Raw genomic sequence first — 12,181 nt, 5'->3', positions numbered from 1 at the left:
GCTCTGTCAGAGATATTGGAGTAAAGTTACAGTTGAGGTTTGTGGAGGCTGACAAACTGGAAGTTGTAACACAGGTACTGAACATTCAACACACTGTTTTTTTTTTTTTAATACGGCACCAACAACTAACTCTACACAGCAATAAATTTCAGCAAATTGGACAAATTTGCTAACAATGCCATGCACCACAGTACACTTCAGTGACCGCCTGTCACAGTGGCTATCATTGCTACACTTTAAATGTGCATTGCCATATTGTAGTCTTCACGTTCGCTGTGGTTTTCATCATGTGATGTTTTTCAACTTTTTTGAAGCAAATTTCACCCCTGCCTCAGTGGACATAAAGTAAGTTGCATAGAGCACACTGTGTTGCTCAAAGAGACAGACTTTTCCAGCTAAACCACAATCATTTGCGCCTAAATTTAGCTCAGACACGACAGTTGGCAAAGGGTGTTGTTTGGTGCCATCTATCGGTGCTGCAACTGCGTTTTTCTCTTGGGATTAAATCTGAATGCACTCGGTTGCAACATCCTTTTGACACTTTAATGGCACCATCTGCAGCGACTACCCCAACTGAAAGAAAAGGGGCTTTCTTCGTTTTGTCACCGCTGCAGTCAACATACACTTCAGTTTTATCCTTGAAAGTACACACAGATGCTAAAAAGTTTACAAGAATGCCTTTCAAATGGTCATTCTGAGAATTCAGGACCATGCATGCTCTGAAGAATTCCACTTATTTGTCTATAATGCTCCATTCAAACTTTTGATAAAGTGCAATTCATAGCGACACACTTGCTGATGTAGCAAATACAGCTAAATCTCGTTACCATATTTACTCGCATAATGAACGCACTTTTTGCACAAAAAAATATGCGCAAAGTTGGGGGGTGCGGTTATTACGCGGGGTAAAATTTTTAGTGATATTTTTTCCGTGGCCACCTCCAAAAAAGTCGCAGTTTCGCCCGAAAGGCGAACCATCGATTGCAATATCAAATGTGTAGACAGCTATACAATGTAAGAAGAGTAGTTCTATCGGCCATATAAACTTGCAATTCTATCGGCCATATAAACTTGCAAAGTAATTTAACCGGTATAGTGTCGGCGCACACAGGCAAACATAAACACACCACACTCGATGTGTTTCAAAACACTGTCAATAAGCTGGAGTGAGGAAGCGCGGCGGCAGCAGCAGCAGCAGCAGCGAGCAAAGTGATCTTCATGCCGTGTATCCCTTCAACAGAAACTGAGCAGCGAAAACGGAGCATGCACAAAAGTATGAGCTGCCATTGTACCTAGACTCGGCCCTTGACGCAGATCGCTTTTAAGATTGGGCGCGCGCGGCAGCGCAATGCATAGTTGCTGCGCCGCCCCCCTCCCTCCCCTCTCCCCGGCGCCATGCACGCTACGAAATGCGGCGCGTTTCATCCCCGCTTTTCTCCCCAGAACGCAGGAGATGGAGCCGTGATCCTTGGCGCCGACAGCAGTAATGCGCCTGGAGTGTCCGCATGATTGCTACTGCAAGAAAAGTAGGAGACACATGGGACGATTTGGTGTCCGATACGACATCCGATACTAATCGTACCCGCCCGACGCCATATCGGACACTGAATCTTTCCTACTTCACGGCAGTAAGTTCAGGGTGCATTTTTTACGCAGGAGAAAAAAACACATCAAAATTTTGACGACTAAAGTTGGGGGTGCATCCATTACGCGAGTAAATACGGTATATAAAGAAGTCTCACCTGACATGAAAATATCTTCGTTACATGCTGATATCAGCTAAAAACATACTGCATTTACTTTGCTACATCTGATAATTTATTATATCTAAGTTTGTTACATCACTGTGCGACTGCACTGGGATGGCAAAACTGTTTTGTATTAATGGTGAAAAAGGTAGTTCATTATTCAAAACTACTACAAAAATATTCTAGATTCAATTCACTTTTAATGCTATTCAATTCAGTCTCAGTACCATCGCACTAACCAGACAAAAAAGTGAGAACAAGCTTTGTGTGCTGCTGGCATTCTTAGACAAATTGCTGTTCCCTTTATCTTTTATTGAGTACGCAATTATTTGGACATATGCAGTTACATAAACATAAAAAAAAGGGGGAAGGAGGCTGCCCTTCATGAATCTGCAAACGACATTTTACCTAGGAAAAACAACAATAAATATAGCAGAAGGCATTTCGTACTATGTAAAATCATCTAGTCTTACAAATAATCAAAGCGCAACCCTAATGCAAGCAGAGCTCTCATTCAACCACTGCTTTCAACAAACCATACATGATATTTACACTTGCCATGATACATATACTTTTCATACGCTTTAGGGCTCGTGTCAACACACCATCCACTATTAGAGAACCAAAACCCATTTGCATTACCACTGGCTTGTGAAGCTGGTGCATATGCAAATGAAAGCAGAAAGATGTCACTTGAAGCTCAACAAATAATAAAAGACAATGATTACACACATTCTATCCATTTAGCACAAGGATGGCAACCATGCTTCTGTGGAGCTTGGCCCTATGTAAGCTTAATTTGAAACAACCGGCTGACTAACATGAATCCCCTTCAATCTGTGGACAAATTAGACATGCACACACATTAGGGGCTTACATAGTAGCTTCCCAACGAATGCCACACATCAGCAATGCTACCGCAGTGCCACCAGAGCCCCTGATGGACCAAGGCCACTAGAATGACAGGCAAGCTTTACAGCACTGCTGTACTTCAAGAAGCTCAAGCTGGTCTCCACTAATCCAGCAGAAGCCCTGAGTGACAAACCTGGCTGGAGTTATCCTCGTCGGAAGGAAGCGCATTCCTCAGTGCTTTCAGCTGCATAAAGTTTTCCGGCTGAGTCATGTACCGCGGCATAAAAGGACAGAAGAGAGGGAAAAGACAGCCATGCAATGGTGGTAGTCAACTTGTAAAAAAAAAACGCAGCACTGATAACCAAGCAGCGAAATTCAATTTCACTCAGGTGACCTACCTTGACGGCACAACAAGCTGGCTCTTTGAAGGATCACGTGTCTCTCATTTATTCAGACTCCAGAAAACCAAGGAGCCCAGTGTCTGCCAAGCAACACTTCACTTAACAAGCAGGGTGGCATTGCAAACAAATGTAAAGCTTGTTCATTCTACTGTCACTTAGTAACTTTTTTTTTTTCCTGTACCAAATCTGTCTGAATCACAGCCAGACTCAACAGCATGTGTCTGTATTCAGATATTCAGCTAATACAGTGTCTGCATAATTTGTTTTAATTGGAGTAACGCAACTTGCAGAAAATTTTAAAAATGTGCATTGCCCCCTTAGTCATTTGCTGTAGTTTTATAGCTGCAGTCAGCTGAAAGCATGAAGATAAATAAACCTTGGCCATAACAAATAGTACTTATTTAAGTTCTTTGTAGACCGTATGATTTCACGTAGCAGTCAAGTACTACATGACATTGAATGCATGTAAATATGAAAACATCTCATTTTGAAACTCGAACCATAAAGTCTGCACAAGGTGAAGTTCGGATGCAAAGAACAATGCCATACAAATGGCATTGTATTTACAATGATGCTGTTCCTGAATATGCCAAGCTGTACATTTAAATGTGCAAATATAATTGTACAAACCATTTACAGTAAAAAATTTTTTAAATCGCACCTCATTAATTCGAACTGACTGTCGCGGTCCGGCCATGCAGCATAGCCATTTAAGGGTAAATCAACTCGTTATTTCGCACGCGCATCGGCTCCTCCATCATTTATTCATTCGAACTGCGCGCAGCCACTCGCTGATAAAAAAAAATAATAATAAAAAAATAAGGAACCTGCAATAAGTAGTTATGACGATAATGCTGACCGAAAATAGAAAGAAAACAGAACAAGTGTCGTCTCCTGGAGCGTTTTGTCAGCCAAGGAAGAGCGCGGTCATGGCCTCCAAGACGATAAGATAGCGCGCTCGCTCTCTATCTTGAAGGCCATAGAGCGGGCCACTGGAAGCAAAGTTTGGCCAAGCCAGCAGAAAATCCAAAAGGGCGGCCTTCACGATCAGGTAGCGTGGCGGGCGGGGCTTGGAACGAGCGATTTAGTCCAGAAAATCAAACTTTGGCGCCTAAATTCATCTGAAAAATCGGTCACAAAATCGCATTAACCCTGACAGTGCATCTATGAAGTCCGGAATATCCATCAAGTTCGAAAAATCAGTTGGCGACTGTAATTGAGGTGCTCAGTGTCGGGCGCCTATTTTGTAACTTCCAAGGAGGGTGAAGATGAAGCTATGCGTCACGTTTGTGCTTTGGAAGACAAAGTGATGGCCATCGCTTTCAAAGAAAAGAAGCAAGAAGCGATCACAGATAGTTCGAATTCGGTTTAAGAGCAACCTTTAGCTTGGGTGCTCCTATCTAAACACATGTAAAAGGAGAATTCATTTTTCTCGGCAACCACTGCACCAAATTTGACGAAGTTTGTAGAATAATAATAATAATAATAATAATAATAATAAATAAATAACAAAAAACCTCTAATGACAGTCGGCTTGGAATTTTTGATTTAGGTCGTCAATTTTTTATTAAAAATTGGCAACAATAGCAAATTGCAATGAAAATGATATCACAACTTTGTGAATTGCATCTAATAGTACATCTAAAGCGGAAAATATTGATATGTTACACATGAATCCCCCAAAATTTAATAACATGGAAATACAGCTTTTGCAGAACCCTTGTACACAACGTAACGAATTCACTTAAGATATAAATTTACATCGAATTTGTCCGCTTTGAATGATCTAATGGATGCCGTTTAGAGAACCTTGATATCTGTTCTTGATGCAACCTTTTAATTTGTAAACTTCGTGCTTCTATTTTTTTGACCTTTTGAATTTTTGAAAATTCTTATAAAAAATTCAGACCCTAAATCGAAATTCCACTTCCAACAGTCACTAATTTAACTTCCTCTCTCAAATGCAACAAATGTCACTAAAATAGGTCCTGGGGTTATCTCAGAAAAATGTTTCTGCATTTCACATGCATTTGAATAGGCCGCATCGGAGTTGGGCCTGAGCTAAAGCTTCCTCTTAATACGAACTCGTTACGCGTCCCTGTGAAATTCGAATTAACAAGCTTTTACTGTATATAAATGTTTTACATTTAGCACAATGTGAAAATGTGTAGCGACACTGAAACAGGAAGAAATGACAGCGAAGTACCTTTAGACATTTTGGTCTCTACTTCCAAAGAGTCTACATTCCCTATCCTCAAGATTGCTGAAGCACCAAGTACAAGGTGCCATGATGTGTTCCAGCCAAGTGTACATTTTGCTACGAGTTCATGAAAAAGAGAGTGAAGGTAGTGTGACAGCCACATGGAACACTACAGTCTTTTCCAAGTGTTAGAGGGAAAGAAATGCTGAACCACACAACTGGATCAGCATTGGAAGAAGATAATCGAAATTGGCTCACCATCTGTTTCCCCGTCCAGTCGAACTCTCCATCGTCAACGTAGCCCTTGCGCTCGAACAAGTCGTGAAACATTTTCCTCAGGTAGTCATAGTCGGGAGTCTCAAAAAAGTCTAGCCGCCTGACGTACCTCAAGTATGTGGCCATTTCTGGAAGAAAAAAGAAAGTGAAAAGGGCCAAATGAGTAAGCAAGGAGCAACTGTCATATAGGTGCACTGCATTGTTCTGGGCCAAAGGTGACAAAGGCGATAACTTACAGTGAAAGAAGGAAAAGCCAGAGCCAAGCTGAAAGCTGAAGATTCAGCGGAAAATATAGCATTGCTTCACAGTGGTGTGGTGCCACCATGATATTAAGGAAACTAATGCCATGGCATGTTTCATTTTCACATGAAAGTGCTACTACGTTTACATCACAATGCTTACAGGCACTACATGTCTATGTACATCAACCACGAATGTGAAGCATTACTAGTGCAATACAGTAGAACCCTTCTAATAAGTTTTTCACATGATCGCAGAAACCAAGCACATAATACAGTATAACCTTGTTCATTTCGATTTCACTAGACCGAGGGGGAAAAGTACGAATTACAGGAATGTAGAATTATCGGGGATACCAAGTAAGCGACCAGCAAATGCGAACTACATCAACATTTTCTCATTACTGAATGAATCAGCTAATGCTGTTTCTATATTGCCCAGTGCGGAAATTCCGGTTCTTGTCATCTCGTGAATGATCAGCTTTCGCAGCAGCGAAGTCCTCGCGACTTCATACACAGCGGGTCCACGACACGCATCGTCATATGACACATTTCTCACTTGCGCTCACATACTGACTATATTTTTTGCCAAGGCGTTGGTCACCAACAGATCGTCCCTTCATCGTGATTTGTCCAGCACTCATCCTCAACAGCTTTGCCTTTTCAATGAGCCAAAATGAAACTACCGTTTGCCGCAACAGCTGTAGACGAAACTATCAACGCGATCATGGACGGCGACTATGCTGTTATGAAAGCCCGCGGCCAATGCGGTATTATGCACGACTGTAAGCGCAAGAATAAAGGCTATAAAGCCACAAATAGGCACAAAGTGTTCCGGCGTTCCTATCATTCATGTATGATTTCTGCTGATGACTATGGCGACACCGATTCAACGCTTCGTCTTGGTCGCTTTTGCTTTTTGCGGCATTTCGTGCTCGCCGAGCTCAGAGTTGTCCGAATTAACCGGTGTGTGGTCAAATGCGTCCGAATTAACAAGACTTTTTGATTCCATTGGATAACGCATACGCCTGGCTGGGACCAGAGATCGAGTCCGAATTATCTGATTTTCTATGTTAATAAAGGTCAAATTAACGAGGCGTTACAGGAAACATATTACACAAGCATGCTGTTAAATAGAAAAACAATGACACTATGCCAGGCTCAGCCATTGAAGGATTTACAATCACCGACCGATAATTTGGATTCGATGGGACCACAAGTTTGAATAATTGGAAGTCTGAAATAACATATTGTCACGGCTCACTGCAGACAAGAGCGAAGAGCGGTATTTAATTGAAACAATTAAGAACAAGCGCTCAGTTCAAGCTTCTTCTTCTCTAGCACCTCGCTTGCATGCTGGAGGTCGTCGTCTTCGTTGTCAGCGTGGTTGGGCACAGATAGCGTCACGGTATTTGCCCCCCTCCAGAAGGAGCATCGTCCCGATGCTCGGTGGGTAGCACCCGGTGTGATCAGCAAACCAGAGAGTGCCTATGTCATTCAGAAAAATAAGGTTTCATGTGCACCACGTGCACAGTCTCAGGCAGGTTCTGACGGTGCCTCGAGCAGGATGGGCTGTCAGGAACGACTTCATAGTTGACGTCGCTAAGGCATCGTAGAAGCTTGCATGGTTCGAAGTATCGGCGTAGAAGTTTCTCTGCGAGGCCCCGACGGCGTACTGGAGCCCAAACCCAGACTTTATGGCAGGGCTGGTTTAAGACGCATCGATGGTGTTGATTGTAATGTCGGGCATCTCGGTTTTCTTGGCTAGTTATGCGAACGCGCGCGAGCTGTCTTGCTTCTTCGGCGCGCTCTGTAAAATCTGCGGCGTCAGTCTCGGAATCGCTCGAATCATGAGGCACCATAGCATCCAGCATTGTAGTCACTTCTCGAACGTGGAGGAGACTGAATGGTGTCATTCTTGTTGTTTCTTGCCGAGCTGTATTATAAGCAAACGTGATGTAGGGTAATATTTGGTCCCAGTTCTTGTGCTCCACATCGACACACATGCACAGCATGTCTGCGAGAGTCTTGTTGAGGTGCTCCGCAAGTCCATTGCTTTGCGGGTGATAGGTTGTCGTCCTTCTGTGTGCTGTGCCACTGAGCGCGAGTACACTTCGTTAAAGTTCAGCCGTGAACGTGGTTCCCCTGTCGGTTACGATGACTGCTGGAGCACCGTGCCTCAGAACGACGTTTTCAATGAAGAACTGTGCGGCCTCGGCTGCTGTGCTGCTCAGAAGTGCCTTGATTTCTGCATATCGCGTGAGGTAGTCTGTCACAACTATGACTCACTTATTTCCGGCGGCAGATATTGAGAATGGGCCCAAAAGGTCCATCCCAATTTGTGTAAACGGCGTTTCCGGCACTGGAATGGGATGTAATAATTCGGCAGGTTTCACAGGTGGCACTTTTCGTCGCTGGCAGTCAAGGCACGTTCGAACGTAGTGCTTCACCTGTGCTGTGAGCCATGGCCAGTAGTACTTGTCTTTAATCCGTGCTAATGTTCTTGTATAAGGTGGCCTGAGGTAGCTTCATCGTGACAGGCCTGCAATATTTCATTGCAGAGTGTTTTAGGGACGACAAGTAGATATCTGTTCCCTGTTGAAGAGAAGTTCTTTCTAAAAAGAACACTGTTGCATATGCATAATGATGACAGGTCCTTTGAGAACAATCCAGGCTTGTTTGTGGTGCAGCCTTTTAAGAAATCAATTAGAGAAGCGAGCTCCTGGTCCTCTTGTTGTTGAGAGATGGTGGGTGCATCAACAACTCCTAAAAAGCCTGTGGATTTGTCATCATCTCCACTTGACGACTCAATCGGCGATCTGGAAAGGCAATCAGCATCTTAAGTGCTGCCTTCCCGATTTATAGACCACTGTCATGTCATACTCTTGAAGCCGTAGGCTCCAGTGTGCCAAACGTGCAGATGGATCTTTTATGTTGGTCAACCAACAGACAGAATTTGGTAACTGCCCATACTACAGCCAAGCATTCCTTCTCTGTGGTGGAGTAGTTCGACTCGGCACGTGAGAGTTCTACTCGCGTAAGCGATGACTCGCTCAGTGCCGTCTTGCCGCTGAACAAGAACGGCGCCTAGACCAACGTTGCTGGCATCGGCGTGGATCATTGTGGGCGCATCCACGTCAAAGTGGGCAAGAACAGGTGGAGTTTGTAGACGGTGCTGCAACTCGTTAAATGCTGCCTCCTGCTCCTTGTCCCACACAAACGCGACATCTTCTCTGGTTAGGCAGGTGAGCGGTGAGGCGATGCGTGCAAAACCCGCAATAAATTGCCGGTAATATGCGCATAGGCCCAGGAAGCGTCTGACTGCCTCCTTGTCCGTAAGCCTTGATAACTTTGCGACAGCTGAGATTTTCTCAGGATCAGGTCTAACACCTGTGTGGCTTACATAGTGGCCCAAACTGTAGTTCTTCATAGCTAAAGTGACACTTTTCAGGTTTTAAAGTAAGCCCAGCGGACCGTATGGCTTGAAGAACTAACCGTAGCCGTCTGAGATGTTCATCAAACGTGGCAGAATAAACAATCACATCATCTAGGTACACTAAGCAAGTCTTCCACTTAAGGTCTGAGAGAACGGCCTTTGAAACGTGGCTCGGGCGGAGCCCAAAGCAAAAGGGAGCACTTTGAATTCATAGAGCCCATCAGGCATCACAAAAGCAGTCTTTTTGTGATCCCGCTCATCGACCTCTATTTGCCAGTATCCACTTTTGAAGTCCATCGACGAGAAGTACCGTGCATGCCGTAGCCTGTCGAGGGAATCGTCAATGCGTGGTAAGGGATACACATATTTTTTCGTAATCGATTGAGCTTGCGATAATCGATACAAAACAGCAGGCTACCATCCTTCTTCTTGACGAGTATCATGGGCGATGCCCAAGGGCTTTTTGACGGCTGGATGACATCACCTTCTAGCATTTTCTTGACTTGCTGCTGTATTGCTTCCCGCTCTTTCTCAGCCACGCAATACGGATGCTGCCGGATGGGTATTGCTGTTTCCTCCGTAATAATGCGGTGTTTCGTCAGTGGTGTTTGACGCACTCGGGACGTTGTAGAGAAGCAGTCCTTAAAATGGTCAAGCAGTTGTTCCCCGAGACTGTTTCTGTTGCGGTGCTAAACCTGGGTCAACGTCGACAACGGGTGCATGTGGCATCGTATCGGTGGTTGATTCCTCTTTTACAGCAAAGCAGTATTGAACGTGGTCAATTTCATCAAAGTATGCCACAGCGGTGCCTTTACTGATGTGCCGGCGTTCATTGGTAAAATTTGTCAGTAGTACCTCTGTGCGACCACCGATTAGGCTGACGATACCCCGAGCGATTGCAACACCTTGATGGAACAGAAGTGCAGTTAATTGTTCGGCTACACCGTCCTCGTTAAACTGTTCTCTGCAACTGACGGAGACAAGACTGCATGATAGTGGTGGTATGCAGATGTCGTCGTCGGCGACACGTAACGATGTGCGTTGGCGCTCTTCGTCGTGGCTCGTGTCTATACTATTTGATAAGGTTATCTCGCCATCCCGTATGTTAACCACGGCGCCGTACTTCCGCAAGAAGTCCATTCCAAGGATGAGTGATCTGCAGCACTCTTTTAAAATCATAAAAGAGGCGACAAAAGCTGTATTTCCTATCTGGAGTCGTGCAGTACATTTTCCTGTAGGTGTCATTATCTGGCCCCTGGCGTTTCAAATATAAGGGCCCGTCCATTGCGTTTTGACTTTAAGCCGGTCTGCCAACTGCTCACTCATTATCGAAAAGTCTGCGCCAGTATCAACTAAAGCTGTCACGTCGTGTCCATCAATCGTTAAGAGTAGGTCGACACTCACAAATTCGTCGGTGTTCTGTTTCTCCGGGTTGCTCTGCTCGTTTCTCAGTAATAATGGGGGATTTTCGGCAGTTCGACGACTTGCAACCTTCCCCCCAGATGTCACTGATTTCAGTTTCCCCGCCGTGGGCTTGGAGAGCAGCCTCTTACCACGTCGTCGAAACTGCGACCGGAGATCAGCTGAGCTGCCTTGTTCCCGAGTGATACTGTCGTCGCAGCATGGATGTCTCTCTGGAAGCTGTCGCGGAGTAGCAGGTGACATTTCCTGGGTGCCACCCTGGCGATGAGGGAAAAAACGATAAATCTGCCCTGGTTCGCCACAGTGAAAACACAATGGTCAGTGATCAGTAGTGCGCCATACGTCGGTCCTGCGAAGCTGGGGTCGCCTGAAATGCTCTCTCTGTATCCAAGCAGCAATAGGAGGCCGCTGGTGGTACTGCTGTACTGGCACAGTAGAAAGCGGGCGACGGACAGCGTCTGCGTAGCTATATGCGCATGGCTCGAAGCACGGCTCGGGACACGGGTCAGGGAGTGGCTCAGGAGATGCAAATGCTTGCCGGATTTCTTGGCGGACAACTTCAGCGAACGAAGCAACAGTAAACTCCTTCGGTGTCGCAGTTTGCTTTGCAATATCCTCGCGCACTATGTCTCTTATCAGTTGACGCAGCGAGGGCCAGTCTGTCACTGCCAGTACTGCGGCTCCTGCAGGTGCATCGTTAGTCAGGCGTTCGTATTGCCGGCAATGCTGCTGGAGCGCCCGCTCGATGGAAGAAATCCACTTCGAGTGTCCATATAATTGCTATCGCACTAAAACACGGGAAAATACATACTAACCAATGAAACGTATGATTGGAAGTTACTAAAAAATTTTCGGACTCAACTGTAGTTGACAGCTACGTAATGTGAAGTGTTGCACGAATTGTTGCAAAGCAGACCCGAGACGCGCATTGTTGTTTTCACGGCTTCTGGCAAGCTGACGTTTGCACTCCTCGAATTCGGTATGGGTGGGTAGCTTCTTCGAGTGGGGCATTTTGGTGGGAAGTTTTTATGTGCACACTCAGCCCAAATTGTTGCGGCACGAGACGCGGACACACGTGGAGCCCAAGCGACCCAAGATGAACGTTGTCATTTTCCTATTAGTCAACAACCGATATCCCGGACGTCCGATTTTTCAGACATGCCCGGTAACTCGGACGCATTCACGGCACCGCTACGTACCCCGTAAAGCCAATGTACAAGAACAGCCGAAATTTCGGACGCTAAACACCTTCACCATCCGATTTTCCGGACTTTTTGCCATGACTGCAGGTCTGAAACGGCCTTAATTGAAGCCGTGACCAACACCGTCCCATTTTGATTATCTTGCTGCCTCGAAACGGCACTTTTGCACGCAGATCTACTGGCAGCCGTAGCCACCACCGTGGCACCACTAGGCCTAGCTACTTCGATGTTCGCTACCAACTTTTTTGTTCTTCGGTGCATTGTTTTTCATTAAAACAATTTGCTGCTGTTAGCAATGACACCGGCTCCGCCTTTGTAATCCTCGCCAATGGCTTCGAGGCTCGGAAAGCACGGCGCGTTGCAGAATGCCAGCTCACGAAAGTCAGCTTCGCCTAAATACAGCAG

General features: G+C 45.3%; 1 protein-coding gene across 1 annotated transcript in view; it reads right to left on the bottom strand.

Annotated features, from left to right (window-relative positions):
• LOC119442922 (casein kinase I-like) overlaps positions 1–12,181 on the bottom strand; it is a 52,339-nt gene that overhangs the window by 13,426 nt on the left and 26,732 nt on the right. Inside the window, exon 7 of the mRNA XM_037707990.2 lies at positions 5,460–5,605. Within this exon, the coding sequence (XP_037563918.1) occupies positions 5,460–5,605 (146 nt within the window). The remainder of the gene's footprint in view (positions 1–5,459; positions 5,606–12,181) is intronic.

The sequence above is a fragment of the Dermacentor silvarum genome, chromosome 2 (assembly GCF_013339745.2).
Source record: "Dermacentor silvarum isolate Dsil-2018 chromosome 2, BIME_Dsil_1.4, whole genome shotgun sequence".
NCBI classification, from domain to species: Eukaryota; Metazoa; Arthropoda; class Arachnida; order Ixodida; family Ixodidae; genus Dermacentor; species Dermacentor silvarum.
This window is presented reverse-complemented; position numbering and strand designations above follow the sequence as displayed.